This window comes from Stegostoma tigrinum, chromosome 29 (assembly GCF_030684315.1).
Source record: "Stegostoma tigrinum isolate sSteTig4 chromosome 29, sSteTig4.hap1, whole genome shotgun sequence".
Taxonomy (NCBI): Eukaryota; Metazoa; Chordata; class Chondrichthyes; order Orectolobiformes; family Stegostomatidae; genus Stegostoma; species Stegostoma tigrinum.
In genome coordinates, this window is record NC_081382.1 from 35,347,370 (window position 1) to 35,362,831 (window position 15,462).

At 41.6% G+C, this 15,462-nt stretch overlaps 1 protein-coding gene across 1 annotated transcript in view; it reads left to right on the top strand.

Annotated features, from left to right (window-relative positions):
* LOC125465267 (hemicentin-1-like) overlaps nucleotides 1-15,462 on the top strand; it is a 434,244-nt gene that overhangs the window by 304,968 nt on the left and 113,814 nt on the right. Inside the window, exons 55-59 of the mRNA XM_048558547.2 lie at nucleotides 4,770-4,883; nucleotides 11,135-11,322; nucleotides 11,488-11,584; nucleotides 12,309-12,470; nucleotides 15,242-15,355. Coding sequence (XP_048414504.2) covers nucleotides 4,770-4,883; nucleotides 11,135-11,322; nucleotides 11,488-11,584; nucleotides 12,309-12,470; nucleotides 15,242-15,355 — 675 coding nt within the window. The remainder of the gene's footprint in view (nucleotides 1-4,769; nucleotides 4,884-11,134; nucleotides 11,323-11,487; nucleotides 11,585-12,308; nucleotides 12,471-15,241; nucleotides 15,356-15,462) is intronic.

Genomic DNA, 15,462 nt, shown 5'->3' on the forward strand with positions numbered 1-15,462 from the left:
GGACGAGGACGGACATGTCAGAGGGGGAGTCGGGCGGTGAATTGAAATGGGCGGTGACCCAGAGGTTAATTTGGCCATTGCGGGCCAGGTGAAGATGCTTAGCAAAATGGTCATGAAGTCTACGTTTGGTTTCACTGACGTAGAGAAATCCACATCGGGAGCACCAGATGTAATAGACTAGGTTGGAGGAGATACAGGTGAAGCTTTGTGTCATTTGGAAGGGCTATTTATGGCCTTGACTGGAGGTGAGGGAGGTAGGGTGTGGACAGGTATTGCATCTTTTATGGTTACTAGGGAAGGTACTGGGCAGGTTGGAAGCTTGGTGGGGTGTGTGACACGGACTAAGACGTGACGAACGGAGGGGCCCTTGCAGAAGGCAAAGGTGGGGGGGAGTGGAATATGTTCTGGGTGGTAGGGTCTAATTGGAGTTGGCAGAAGTTTTTGAGGATGATATGTTGGATGCAGAGGTTGGTGGGGTGGAAAGTGAGGACAAGGGAGACCCTATCTATTATGTTTCGAGGGGGGTTGGTTAAGAGCTGTGGAGCAGGGAATGGAGGAGGCAGGGTGGAGGGCTGTCTGGATGACAGAGGAGGGGAAAAGTCTGTTGTTTGAAAAAGGCGGACATCCGGGTTGCTTGAGAGTGGAACGTCTGCTCGTCAGACGTCTGAAATGTCAGTCTGTAAACTTGCCTGAAATGGAAACAGAGAGGTCAAGAAAGGTGAAGGAGGTGTCTGAGATAGACCAAGTGTTTTGAGGGTGGAGTGGAAGTTGTTAACGAAGTCGATGAACTACTCCAGTTCAGCTTGGTTGCAGGATGCAGCACCGATGCAGTCATCGATGTAACAGCAGAAGAGTTGGGAAACGGCACCGGAGTACATACTGAAGAGTGACTGTTCGACATAACCTACAAACAGGCATGCATAGCTGGGGCACATGCAAGCGCCCATGGCAACCCTCTGGATTTGGAGAAAGTAAGAAGAATTGAAGGAAAAGTTATTGAGGGTGAGGACTAGTTCGGCAAGGCAGAGGAGGGTATTAGTGGGGGTTGCGCTGGATGGGTCGTCGGAGAGGGAGAAACTGAGGGCCGGAAAGTGGAGTCTTTATTATAAGGCATTTTAATTTCAGTGAATCTGACAGGCTATGTTATTGTCATGCAGCATAATATCTGAGTTTTAGGTAGCAGAACAACAGATGGGGATATGACTAAGTAGAGCACTCATACTATTATCTATTAAGCTGTTAATACTGTTAAAAATTAAGTTTACCATCCTCCTTCAGAGCAATTGAATGCATAACACCAGAGGACCATTGAGTGGTTAGCTGTGGAATATGAACCTCCTGGGCTGCACGTACCAACACTTGACATACTGATGTGCACACAGACACAAGTGTGCAAACACAGCCTCTGAGGGGGAGAGGTTGGAGTTGGTGGGGGAGGTGGAGAAATCAAGGCAATCGATATTGGTTTGGCAGTTAACAATAAACAGGCCCAGGGCACGTAAGAGGCCAGCAGGGGATGCCCTCAGGTTGATCAGATAAAAATCTCCTCTTTTACCTGGTTACATGAAACCCAAATGGAATAAATTTGGGAAGTTTCAGTGGAATTCGTAGTGGGAATGGATTAACAGTGTAGAGGTTAGGTACTTAAAAAAGAGGCAACAATTGATTAACAATAGTCAGCATGGCATTGTGTATGGGAAACTGTATCTCACAAACTTGAGTTTTTTGCATACATAACCAAAAAGATTGACGAGAACAGAGTAGTAGACGCTTTCTACATGGACTTTAAAGCCTTTGACAAGATTCCGTGTGGTAGACTAATGTTAGATCACATAGGATTCAGGAAGAGCTTGCCAACTGGATACAAAATTGGCTTGATGGTAGGAGACAGATGATAGTGGGCGAGTGTTGTTTCTCGAACTGGAGGCCTGTGACCAGTGGTGTTCCTGCTAGGTCGACTTTTGTTTGTCGTTTATGTAAATGATTTGGATGAGAATTTGGGAGGTATCATTAGTAAGTTTGTGGATGACACCCATGTTGGTCGTATAGTGGATGGTGAAGAAAGTTATCTAAGATTAAAAAGGAATCTTGATCAATTGGGCCAATGGGGCCCAATGAGGAGTGGCAGATGGAGTTTAATTTGAATAAATACGAGGTATTGAATTTTGGTAAAACAAACAAGGGCAGTCTGATACAGTTAATATTAGGTTTTGAGTAGTGTTGTTGAACAGAGAGACCTATGGGTTCAGGTATATAATTCTTTGAAAGTTGCATCACAGGTAGATATTTTTAAGGGTCATATTTTTAATGGACCTGAGGAGCAACATTTTCAGACAAAGTGTGGTTAATATGCCAAAGCAAGCGGTAGATGCAACATTAAAAAGTCATTTGGATAAGTACAGAAATAGGAAAGGTTTAGTCGATATTGGCCAAATGCTGGCTAGTGGCACTAGTTTAATTTGGGAAACTTGGTCAGCGTGGATGAGTTGGACTGAAGGGTCTGTTTCCGTACTGTGTGACTGTATGACTCCATGCTTTATTGTGTAGCTGACTCAAATGGCTGAACTGGTTGATACTGATTGTAGTAACAAATGTTGGGCGACTGTGAAGTTTTGCATTGTTTGCCAAAAATAGAATTTGTGTCTAAAGTTTGGAGTGTATGGTAAGTCCGTAATATCGGTTTGAGAAAGTGAGGAGCACTTACCTTGTTGAAATCCAAAATGTTCTTTGAACACCCTGCCTTCTGCAGCACAGCTAGCACTATCCATTTCCTGCCACACTAATTAACCAGCCTCTATTATAAGGCATTTTAATTTCAGTGAAGCTGACAGGCTATGTTATTGTCATGCAGCATAATATCTGAGTTTTAGGTAGCAGAACGGCAGATGGGGATATGACTAAGTAGAGCACTCATACTATTTATCTATTAAGCTGTTAATACTGTTAAAAATTAAGTTTACCATCCTCCTTCAAAGCAGTTGAATGCATAACACCAGAGGACCATTGAGTGGTTAGCTGTGGAATATGAACCTCCTGGGCTGCACATACCGACACACTTAACACACTGATGTGCACACAGACACAAGTGTGCAAACACACACACATACACACAAAAGAGCTGCTTAAGAATGTGGCTTATGTGTTAGGCTACAGACTGCATCATGTCAGGAGTTTAACAGAAGGAGTTTTGGGAATAAGCTACATTAATCTATTATAAATTCTTAGTCATATTGCACAACCTATGCTTTTGGTATTGTAAGCTGCTCATTTACATATGTTTTTTCTTCACTTAGTCAAATCCTGAGTGGGAAATTTTCCGTCTCTGAATTGACAGTCATATAATGAGGATCTTTTCTGAATTTCAAGGCAGTTACTGTAAAATAGGATTACTATTAGCCTTGAGCTGTGCAAATTAGAGTTTACAGTGGCAGCTCTCTTGGAGAATGCGCCAATTAAGAGGTGCCTGATATAGCATATTTTAAAATTCTGTCACAAGATGCAAGAGTCACTGACTGAGCCAGCATTTATTGCCCATCCCTAGTTGTCCTAGCAAAGCTGTTGGTGAGCTGCCTTCTTGAGCTGCCACTATCCATTTGGTGAAGGTACACCCACAATGCAGTTAAGGAGGGAGTTCCAGCATTTTGATCTAGAATCAAGAGACCCACCTACTGAAGAAATAATGATTCTTTTTAAAAAGCTTAAATCATAACACCAAGTTGATGAGAACTAAGAAGCAGTTACTCTTAGATTATCTTCTTGAAAGAAGAAAGACTAACAGGGAAAGTGTGATATTCTTCACATACAAGAGTAATCATGATTTTCATGTAACACAATGTTGTGCTATGTGTATTGGATTACACTGTACCACTGTTCCACTATAGCCAACCAGCTCTGCTGATAAACACAGCAGCCTGCTGTGTCCACTCTGCAGGCCAGGGAGACCAAAGGATTGATGTGCACTGTTAACTAATTTTGTGTCTTGTCTTAAGTTGAACAAGAATTGGAATTTTATGGTCTTGTCAGCTTGACAACTCGATCAATTCCACTTTTACACATATTTATGCTTACTTTTTAAAATCCTAAAGGACACAACTTCTCTAGAAGGATATCTTACCTCTCCGAATAACCTTTAAATGTCTGAAGCCCACCAGTTGTGGTGTGGATGTTCCATTAATGAACGTTGCCTCCATATTATACTGAATTTGTTAATGGGAAAGAAATGGTGGTACTGTTGCCTCAAAACACCAGGAACCCACATTCAATTCTAGTCTCGGGCAAATGGCTTTGTGGAGTTTGCACATTCTCCCTGTGTCTGTGTGGTTTCCTCTGGGAGCTCCAGTTTCCTCCACAGTTCAAAGATGTGCAGGTTAGGTGCATTGTCCATGCTAAATTGCCCATAGTGTCCGGGGATGTTCAGGCTAGGTGGGTTAACCATGGGAAACACAGGATTACAAGGACAGGGTAAGGAGGTCAGTCTGGGTGGGATGCTGTTCGGAGGAGTGTTGTGGACTTGCTAGGGTGAATGACCTGTTTCCATACTGTAGGGATTCTGTGAAAACATGTCAACACAATAATTGACCTTCAACATATTGTCCTTAGCAAAGCTTAGCCTATAAAACCTAAGTCTCCAGAGGTGCGTAAGGAACGACAAGGGGTTCCCCTGATAACAATTTATTTTCCCCCATACATTACTTTTAGTCAATTACGGTTTTTAAGTTGAAAAGAACGTCTTGAATAAATTAAACCAAATTGTGAATGTTTCTTAATAGGGAGCCATATCCTGCAGATCCCAAGAGTGCGAGCTGATGATGCCGGGAGATATACATGCCGAGCTGTCAATGAGGTTGGAGAGGACCAACTGCACTATGAGCTTGTCGTCCTGAGTGAGTAACTATGTACAACTGTCAGACAATTATCCTTGTGAGCAGAAGGCTTTGGGATTGTGTTTTCAATAATTCAGTGATATGGTCTTAGACTGCTTTCATTGTACTTGATAACTTAACCAGGAGGTATTGTCCACTTTGAGCTCTGTTTCCTTTCTGTACGTTTTCCCTCCTTTGATTATGGTTTGCGATAGAGCATTGCTTAAAGATTCCTATCTTTCTTTATGTGAAGTTCCTATTTGTGTAATATAGAACATAGAACAATACAGTGCAGAACAAGCCCTTCGGCCCTCAATGTTGCACCGACCTGTGAACTAATCTAAGCCCCTCCCCCTACGCTATCCCATCATCATCCATATGCTTATCCAAGGGCTGTTTAAATGCCCTTAATGTGGCTGAGTTAACTACAGTGGCAGGCAGGGCATTCCACACCCTTACCACTCTTTGAGTAAAGAACCTGCCTCTGACATCTGTCTTAAATCTATCACCCCTCAATTTGTAGCTATGCCTCCTTGTACAAGCTGAAGTCACCATTCTCGGAAAAAGACTCTCACTGTCCACCCTATCTAATCCTCTGATCATCTTGTATGTCTCTATTAAATCCCCTCTTAGCCTCCTTCTCTCCAATGAGAACAGAACCAAGACCCTCAGCCTTTCTTCATATGGCCTGCGCTCCAGACCAGGCAATATCCTGGCAAATCTCCTCTGCGCCTTTTCCAATGCTTCCACATCCTTCCTGTAATGGGGCGACCAGAACTGCACGCAATATTCCAAATGAAGCCGCACTAGCGTTTTGTACAGTTGCAGCATGACATCAGGCTCCGGAACTCAATCCCTCTACCAATAAAACCTAACACACCATAAGCCTTCTTAACAGCACTATCAACCTGGGCGGCAACTTTCAGGAATCTATGTACATGGACACCAAGATATCTCTGCACATCCACACGACCAAGAATCTTTCCATTGACCCAGTATTCTGCCTTCCTATTATTCCTCGCAAAGTGCATCACCTCACATTTATCCGTATTAAACTCCATTTGCCACCTTTCAGCCGAGTTCTGCAGTTTATCCAAGTCTCCCTGCAACCTGAAACATTCTTCCACACTGTCCACCACTCCACCGACTTTAGTGTCATCTGCAAACTTACTAACCCAACCACTTATGCCTGCGTCCAAGTCATTTATAAAAATGACAAACAGCAGCGGTCCCAAAACAGATCCTTGAGTCACACCACTAGTGACCCAACTCCAGACTGAATATTTTCCATCAATCACCACTCGTTGCCTTCTTACAGAAAGCCGGTTTCTAATCCAATTTGCTAAATCTCCCTCAATCCCGTGCCTCTGTATTTTCTCCAACGGCCTACCATGTGGAACCTTATCAAAGGCTTTACTGAAGTCCATGTACACCACGCCAACTGCCCTTCCCTCATCCACATGCTTGGTCACCCTCTCAGAAAACTCAATGAGGTTTGTGAGACACGAATCCATGCTGACTATCTCCAATAAAATTGTTGCTTGCTCGATGATTATAAATCCTCTCTCTTATAATCTTTTCCAAAACATTTCCTACAACAGACGTAAGGCTCACAGGTCTATAATTACCTGGGTCATCCCTACTGCCCTTCTTGAACAAGGGCAGAACATTTGCAATCCTCCAGTCCTCTGGTGCTCAACCTATAGACAATGAGGACTCAAAGATCAAGGCCAAAGTCTCCGCCACCTCCTCCCTAGCTTCCCAGACAATCCTCGGAAAAATCCCATCTGGCCCAGGGGATTTATCTACCTTCACACCTTTTAGAATTGATAACACCTCCTCCTTACTAAACTTAATCCTTTCAATTCTAGTAGCCTGTAACTCAGTCATCTTCTCTACAATATTCTCCTGTTCTTCAGTGAAAACAGATGAGAAATAATCATTTAGCACCTCTCCAATCTCCACAGGGTCCACACACAACTTCCCACTTCTGTCTTTGACTGGCCCTATTCCAACCCTAGTCATCCTCTTATTCCTCACATACCTATAGAAAGCTTTAGGGTTCTCCTTTATTCTACCTGCTAGTGTCTGCTCATGTCCCCTCCTTGCTCTTCTTAACTCTCTCTTAAAATCCTTCCCAGCTAATCTGTAACTCTCCATCGCCTCATCTGAACCATCTCGTTTCATCGTCACATAAGCCTCCCTCTTCTGCTTAACAAGAGATATAATTTCTTTAGTAAACCACGGTTCCCTTACCTTATCACTTCCTCCCTGCCTAACAGGGACATACCTATCAAGGACATGCAATATCTGTTCCTTAAACCAGCTCCACATTTTGTTTGTCCCCATCCCCTGCATTTTGCTAACCCATTCTATGCCTACTAAGTCTTGCCTAATCGCATTATAATTGCCCTTCCCCCATCTATAACTCTTGCCCTGTGGCATGTTCCTATCCCTTTCCATCGCTGAAGTAAACATAACCGAATTATGGTCACTCTCTCCAAAGTGCTCACCTACCACTAAATTAAACACCTGGCCTGGTTCATTACCAAGTACCAGATCCAGTGTGGCCTCCCCTCTTGTCGGCTCTTTGACATACTGTCAGGAAACCCTCCTGTACACATTGGACAAAAACTGATCCATCCAACGTACTAGAGTTATAGCATTTCCAGTCAATATATTACACAACATAATTTATAATTTAGCATTTAACATTTTCTTCACTTGTTTTCAAGTTTAAAGTGGTTTATTGACCCTCTTCTCTTTCCACTATGTATTTGGAGCATTTTAAAAATACTTCGCATGCTAATTTCTAGAGAGCAGGTTAAAGCCAGGGAAGAGGAGTAATGTTAGATAACAAAGTGTGGAGCTGGATGAACACAGTAGATGAACCCTTCGGTCTAGGCCCGAAACGTCAGCTTTTGTGCTCCTGAGATGCTGCTTGGCCTGCTGTGTTCATCCAGCTCCATACTTTGTTATCTTGGATTCTACAGCATCTGCAGTTCCCATTATCACTGATACAGGAGGAGTAATGTTCTTGGGATTAGTGATAACATGGTGTGAAGCTGGATGAACACAGCAGGCCAAGCAGCATCAGAGGAGCAGGAAAGTTGACGTTTCAGGTGGAGACCCTTCTTCAGAATTTTCTTGCTCCTCTGATGCTGTTTGGCCTGCTGTGTTCAACCAGCTTCACACCATGTTATCTTATATTCTCCAGCATCAGCAGTTCCTACTACTTCTTGGGATTCAGCTCTGTTTCAATCTATGAGGTTTACAAATGCTGTGTAAGATAGCTGTATCCTTACATCATTTTCACCTGGGTCAGGTCACAATCGCAGAACCGTTAAACTTCTCTGCATATTTGTTGCATTTGGGACATGCATCACAGGACAGCATTATGGAAAAAGTAGCAGAGATCTGGGGTAATGCGAGTTTTAAATGGATACATATTATTTTCATCTTTCAAGCACATCAGTGATCAATAATTCATTTCACTCATGTTAGCTATCACAGACCACACCCAAATACAAAGCAGACTATAAAGTAAGATTAGAAAAGTGGATAAGTCTAAGGATGAGGTCACTAAAACTTTATGGTTAGCTTGTGGTTCTGAAAGCCTTTGCATCAAAAAGATTGCAAACAGAGAGAGAGTACAAAGTTACTGGAGTCACCAATAGTAATTTTAACCTAACTTTCTTGCAGAAAAATGGTGGCATTGTTTGAAGACTGCATTCACAGCATGCCTACGTCTACTGTCCGTTGAATACATCGGACAGAATGTATATTTAACATTCTTTTCATTTTGTGAGAGACAAGCTTAGGATTGCTCTCAGTCAGTGGGAATAAAGACCTTTCTTTATTACTTGTTCTGAGTACTTGTGGATTAGTCACTACCCCATCAAGGCACTAGATGCACAGCACTGAGAGTCTTGTTTAAGAAGTGCACGATTCCCCTTTTTGAACAATATCAAATTTTGAAAAACAAACTTTCTGTGAGAGCTCCAATAGCCAATAAGAGCAGCTATGGCGATCACGTCTACTGACCTCAAGAGGTTGAAGACAATTATGTAAAATATGGCAGGAGACCAAGATCAATAAACCTAAATAAGTGGAAAAATACCACTAAGTCATCACTAAATATGATAATTAAAGAACTAGGTATGTCAGAAGTAGCCAACAGCATGCACCAGAAGGCTTCTGTATTTCCTGATTTGTTGCCCAGAGTGCTTCTGTCTCATTTTCATGTACCTCCTTGTTTTCTCAACTTAGTTTTTAAACTGATTCTTTTGTCACAACACTGCATTCTCTTGGAAATAGTACTGGTAACAAATTCCAAAAATCTTCAGTGTATAAGCAAAACCGAAACCACGGCAAGTGAAACAGTCCCAAATCAAGCAGCAAGTATAATTAATTCCTCAATACATAGAACAGTCGTAGTCTGCAGGAAACAAAGCCATAAGTGTCTGGAGAAACTCAGCAGGTCTGGCAGCATGTGGAGAGAAAGCAAAGTTAATGTTTCAAATCCAAGCTGAAGAAGGGCCACTGGACTCAAAACATTAACTCTGCTTTCTCTTCACAGCTGCTGCCAGACCTGCTGAGGTTCTTGAATGATTTCTGCTTTTGTTTCAGATTTCCAGCATTTCACTTTTATCCTCGTCCGCAGGGCAGCTGTAACAGTAGACTCATCTTTGAGTCAAAAACTTGACTGTTTAATCCAAGACCTAATCACATAACCCAGATAGGTGTGTCTTCAATTTTCCTTCTGACCTTCTGTCCCCACAAGCCCACTATCTTCAGATTCTTGCCCCATGTAACTTCATTTATTTCATAGAATCACAGAATTGTTAAAGCGCAGAAAGTCACTCTTCAGCCCATCATGTTGGTTCTGGCCCTCTGAATAAAAAATTCACTTAGTGCCATCCCCTCACATCTACCATGTAACTATCCACATTGTTCCTTTTCAAATAATCATCTTATTCCCTTTAAGTACTTCTATTCAACCAGTCTCCATCATATCCTGAGGCAATGCATACCTGACTTTAACCATTTGTAAGGAACTACTTTTTGCATGATTATTTTTAATGTAGATATAGCAGAAGTTTTCCTTGGTTTCAATTCTGCTGCCTTATACTTTTGTGCTTTAAAATGAAGTCAAGGTGTTTCAATTGAGCTAGCAGACCAGGAAAGCACTTCATATCTGTTCCTTTTGCTGATGTTACTTTGTCTGTGGTGCAGAAATCATGAGTTTGTGAACATATGAACAAAAAACAGGAGTAGGCCATTCACCCATCAGGCCTGCCTCGTAATTTAGTAAGAAACTTACAGATCTGATTGCAAGTGCACATCTACATTTCCACCTGGCACGCTAACTTTTGAACCCTTCATTCACTGAGAATTGATCCACCATTGCCTTAATGTTCAAAACTCTGCTTTCTCAGCGTTTACAGGAAGAGAGTTGCAAACATCATGACACTGTTTGAGAAAGACATTCACTTCATTTCTGTTTTAAATGAGTGATCCTTTATTTTTAAACAGTGAGCCTGAACAGTCGAGTCTCCAAAAAGAATAAACAGTCTGTCTACATCTACCCTATCAAGGCATCTCAGGTTCTTATTTGTTTCAATCAAGTCACCTCTTATTCTCCTGAACTCCAGTAGATGCAAGCCTAAGCTGTCCAACCATTCCTCATAAAACACGTTATTTTCAGATATAAGTCGGTGCACATTCTCAGAATAACTTCATGCAATTTATATCCTTTCTTAAATAAAGTGAGCAGTACTATAAACAGTACTCTGATGTGGCCTCACCAGTGCCCTGTATAACAGAAATGTAATCTTCCCATTTTTCTGTTCGATTGCCCTCACAATAAATGATGATAGTCTGTTAACTTTCGTAATGTCTTACATCTGTGTATTGGTCTTTTTGTGATTTGTGCACTGGGACACCCAGATCTTTCTGCATCTCAAAGTCTTGAAACCTCTCATCATTTGACAATCTGATTTTGAATCCTGCCAAAATGGACAATTTCATATTTCCCTGCATTATACTCTATTTGCCAGATATTTACCTACTCATGTAACCTTTCTATAATCGTTTATAGTTAACCTTTCTATATCCCTTTGTAGCCTCATTATGTCCTCCTCGCAACTAGCTTTCGTGTCATCAGCAAATTTGGCAACCATACCTTCCACCTCTTTATACAAATCATTTATATAAAATGTGAACAGTTGGGATCCCTTTGCATACGTTCATTCTTATTTGTCTTTTTATAGTCCCTCCATTTATTCATTCAGAAGGTGCAGATTTTGGGGAAGAGTTGGTATCAACTGTTAACAAAACAGTTCAACTGCATTGTGAAGCTTCAGGGAATCCTTCACCTTCCATATCTTGGCTCAGAGACAGCCTACCCATTGCAACAGACTATAGACACCAACTTCTGGATAATGGCAGCCTTCTGCAGGTGAGAGCTCAATGGTAATTGGACAACAATGTATCAGATTACCCCTGTTTGAATCAGATCTTTAGACTATACTCCAGCTGTGCAGAAACTCAGTCCCTATTTTGCATTGTGTCAGGCTTCAGATTGAACCTCAGTCATGTGCTGCTTGTTGTCCTTTCCCTGTAGATTCACATGGTGCAGACATCTGATGCAGCTGGCTATGTTTGTCTAGCAGAAAATCCAGCAGGAAGCACAGAGAAGCTTTTCAACCTTCATGTTCAAGGTAATGACCTCTGCTGCATTTTAAGGACCCAATATACGTCTTGTACTTCATTACGACACTAAATACTTGAAGTAATGTAGTGTCTTTAACATAGAAAATGCTTCAAGCCATTTCATTGAAGCGTAGAGAACAGATCATGCCAAAATGTCAAAATAGAACAGTTCATGTGTGGATTTATTGTAATTGTACTTAATTAGATTCTCTGACTTAGTCAGAGCTTCCCACTGCAATAGAGTGGACCCAAGTGTTTGGAGCAGAATGGATCAGTTCTCCTGTTACATGGAAAGCAAATTCATTTGCTGGATATCTTTTATCACTTTCAGCCATCCTCCTTTCTAGTTTCTACTCGCCAACAGTTTCTTATTATTTCTTTCTCATAATACAACTCAGGGATACCCCCTTTTAAGCATTCCCTTCTTGTTCCTTCAAATGTGTTTCTGTATCTTTACGTACATAGATCAACGTTGATTGCACTGCCTCTTCCAAACTTAGTCTGTTGCTGCCTTTCTGAAAAAAAGGTCGACATTAAAGAAAGAAAATTAAAATACAGAATTCTAATTTTACGTTAATGTTTATGTTACTGAACAAATCTATCCGGAAGGTGAAGGAAGAAATCCTAAAGTTACAAAATATTTGACATTGCAGCTTAGTTTTAGTGCTGAGATTTTGAACAGAGATCAATCAGCATCAATTTACATCTGGTTCTGCTTTTTTCTTTGTACAGTGCCTCCCATGCTTTTGGGCCCCACGCCAGAAAATGTCAGTGTCGTGATGGATAATCCCATTTGGTTAACATGTGAATCCCGAGCAGTACCTTCTACAGACATCAAATGGTACAAAAATGGACAGTTGCTGCAATCCCACCCCGACATGCTGATCCTCCCAGGTGAGAAGTTGACTAGGAAAATGTGAGATCGAAATGCAAAACCACCTTTGACTTCTCCAGTGATGGCATCATCCAGAGTCCTCCATTGCCATTCATGATATATGAAAGACCCTGAAGCTGTTACACTTAAAGATGTTTTAAATCATAACAAATATAATCTTTGCTCATTCACCCTTGGATTAGATTGAAGCCTGCAGTGTATTCAAAATAAGAACTTACCCCATCCTTCAGTGAGTGAATGCACTGGACATTTTTAACCATGTAGACCAGCAAAGTGACTCATGCAGTTTCCAGTTTGTGACCATAGGACCACAAGATATAGGAGCAGAATAAAGCCATTTAGCCCATCGCATTTGCTCTGCCATTCAATCAGGGCTGATATGATTCTCAATCCCATTCTCCTGCCTTCTCTTTGTAATCTTTGATCCCCTTACTCATCATGAACCTATCTACCTCTGTCTTAAATTTACTTAATCCACAGCACTCTATGGTAGTGAGTACCATAGAGTCACCACCCTCTGGCGGAAGAAATGCCTCCTCATCTCCATTCTGAAGGATCGTCCCATCACTCTGAGGACTTATCCCTGGTCCCACTCTCTTCTAATCGTAGAAACATCTAATATACATGCAAGCCTGTCAGTGTCCTGTAAGTTTCAATCAGATCTCCCCTCCTCAACCTTCAAAACTCGCAGATGCCTCAGCTGCTCCCATATGACAAGGATTCATCCCCATGATCATTCTTGCAAACCTTGTCTAGATCCCAACCCAGCTTTTCTTAGATACAGGGCCCAAAACTGTTCACAGTGTTCCATATGCGGTCTGATCAGAGACATGCACAGCCTTAGTGATATTTCTCTGTTCTTGTTTTCTAGCCCTCTTGAAATGAATGCCAATATTGTATTTGCCTTCCTAACCTCCAAGTGAAGCTGAATGTTAACATTAATAGAATCGTGAATTAGAACTCCCAAGTTCGTTATGCTTCAGATCTCTAAAGCTTTACCCTTTTTAGAAAATGGCCTATGCCTCTACTCTTTGTACCAAAATATACAACCTCACACTTTTCCTCATTGTATTCCATTTGCCACTTTGCTCACTCACCTATCATATCCAATTCCTTCTGCAACTTACCACTTCCTCAACACCACCTGTCCCTCCACCGATCTTTATGGCATCTGCAATTTTAGCAATTATGCCCGCGATTCTTTCATCCAGATCGCTAGCATGTAACGTGAATAGTTGTGGACCCAACAATATCCCCTGCTGAACTCCACTAGTCATGAACCACCATCCTGAAAAACTCCTTTATCCATACTCTCTGCCTTCTGCCATTTAGCCATTTCTCTAGTCATGCTGGTACCTTTCCCCTAACACCATGGGCTCTTATCTTCTATAGAAGCCTCCTACGTTGTCAAGTCCTTTTAGAAATCCAAATAGATTACATGCACTGACTCTCCTTTGTCTAACTTGCTCGTTACCTTCTCAAAGAATTCCAATAGATTTATCAGGCATGACCTCCTCTTGATGAAGCCATACTGACAACACTCTATTTTACCATGCACTTGCAAATACCCTGAAATCTAATTCTTAGTAATAGACTCTAAAATCTTACCAATGACTGAGGTCAGGCTGACCAGCTTGTAGCTTCCTGGCTACTGCCATTCTTCTTAATGAGGGGTGTCCCGTTAGCCATTTTCCAATCCTTTGGGACCCTCCCTGACTCCAGTGATCCCAGAAAGATCACCACCAATTCCTCTACAATCTCCTCAGCTATCTACTTCAGAACTCTGAGGTGTACTCCATTTGGTCTGGGCAATTTATCCGTTTTCAGACTTTTCAGCTTCCCCAGCAACTTATCCCTGGTAATGGCCACTACATTCACCTCTCGTGCCTGACTGTCTTGAAGTTCTGATATGTGGCTGGTGTCTTCCACTGTAAAAACCAATGCAAAGTATCTATTCAGTTCCTCTATCGTTTCTTTGTTTCCCATAACTGCTTCTCCAGCCTCATATTCCAGTGGTCCAGTGTCCACTCTTGCCTCTCTCTTACCTTTCAGATGGCTAAAAAACAGCTGCTGCAAATATCTTTTGACATTATTAGGTGGCTTACTTTCATGTTTCATCTTCTCCCACCTTATTGTTTTTTAAGTTTTATTTAGTGCCAAGATAATGGAGTTCAATCAGATTCCAGTCAGGGAATTAGCAAGAAGGGAAGCAATTTCCAGATTCTTGTTAGCAGTTTGCATTCTGGAAAATGCAAGTGTGATTACAAATCCACTAATTAGAACCAGCTGTAGGCCATTCAGGCCCACAGTGTGGTATCTAGGTGAAGTCAGAATTGGATTGGTTACATGGTTCACAAGTTTGAATCCTATTAATGCCTGATGCTTTCGTATTCTGGTTGGATTAAGTAACAGTGACAGATCAGTATCCATGGAACCTTAATACAAGATCATGCCTTGAAAAGGTGACAGAAAGAATATTCCCTCTAAGTATTAGTATTTTAAAGCTACAGGATTCCAACATTATTTGTTGAAGCATGGAATTTCATGGAAGCTCAGAATATATGAGACTTGCTGGATCCACGGAAGGAAGATGTAGTGGCTGAACTCCATCTAAAAGAGTTCTTGATTAACCTAAAGAGAACAGCTTGGTGTCTGTTGCTCTGCTGTTTGTAGTGCAGTCCTCAACAGAACAAATCACTCCATATTTATTTTAAATATTTGTTTGGATTATGGTCGAATAATCTCTGACCTGATCTCATTTCTGTTCCAGCTGGCCATATCCTTCACATTCCCAGAGCAAAGACAGAAGATAATGGCAACTATGTTTGTATTGCCACCAATGCAGCAGGGAGAGATGTGAAGGACATTCACCTCCATGTGTATGGTGAGTATCAAAACCCACTCATTGTATGTTAGTCAGGAAAATATTGGAGAAAATATATAAAAGGCATGTTCTCAACAAACCAATGAGCATACAGATAGAGGTGGAGT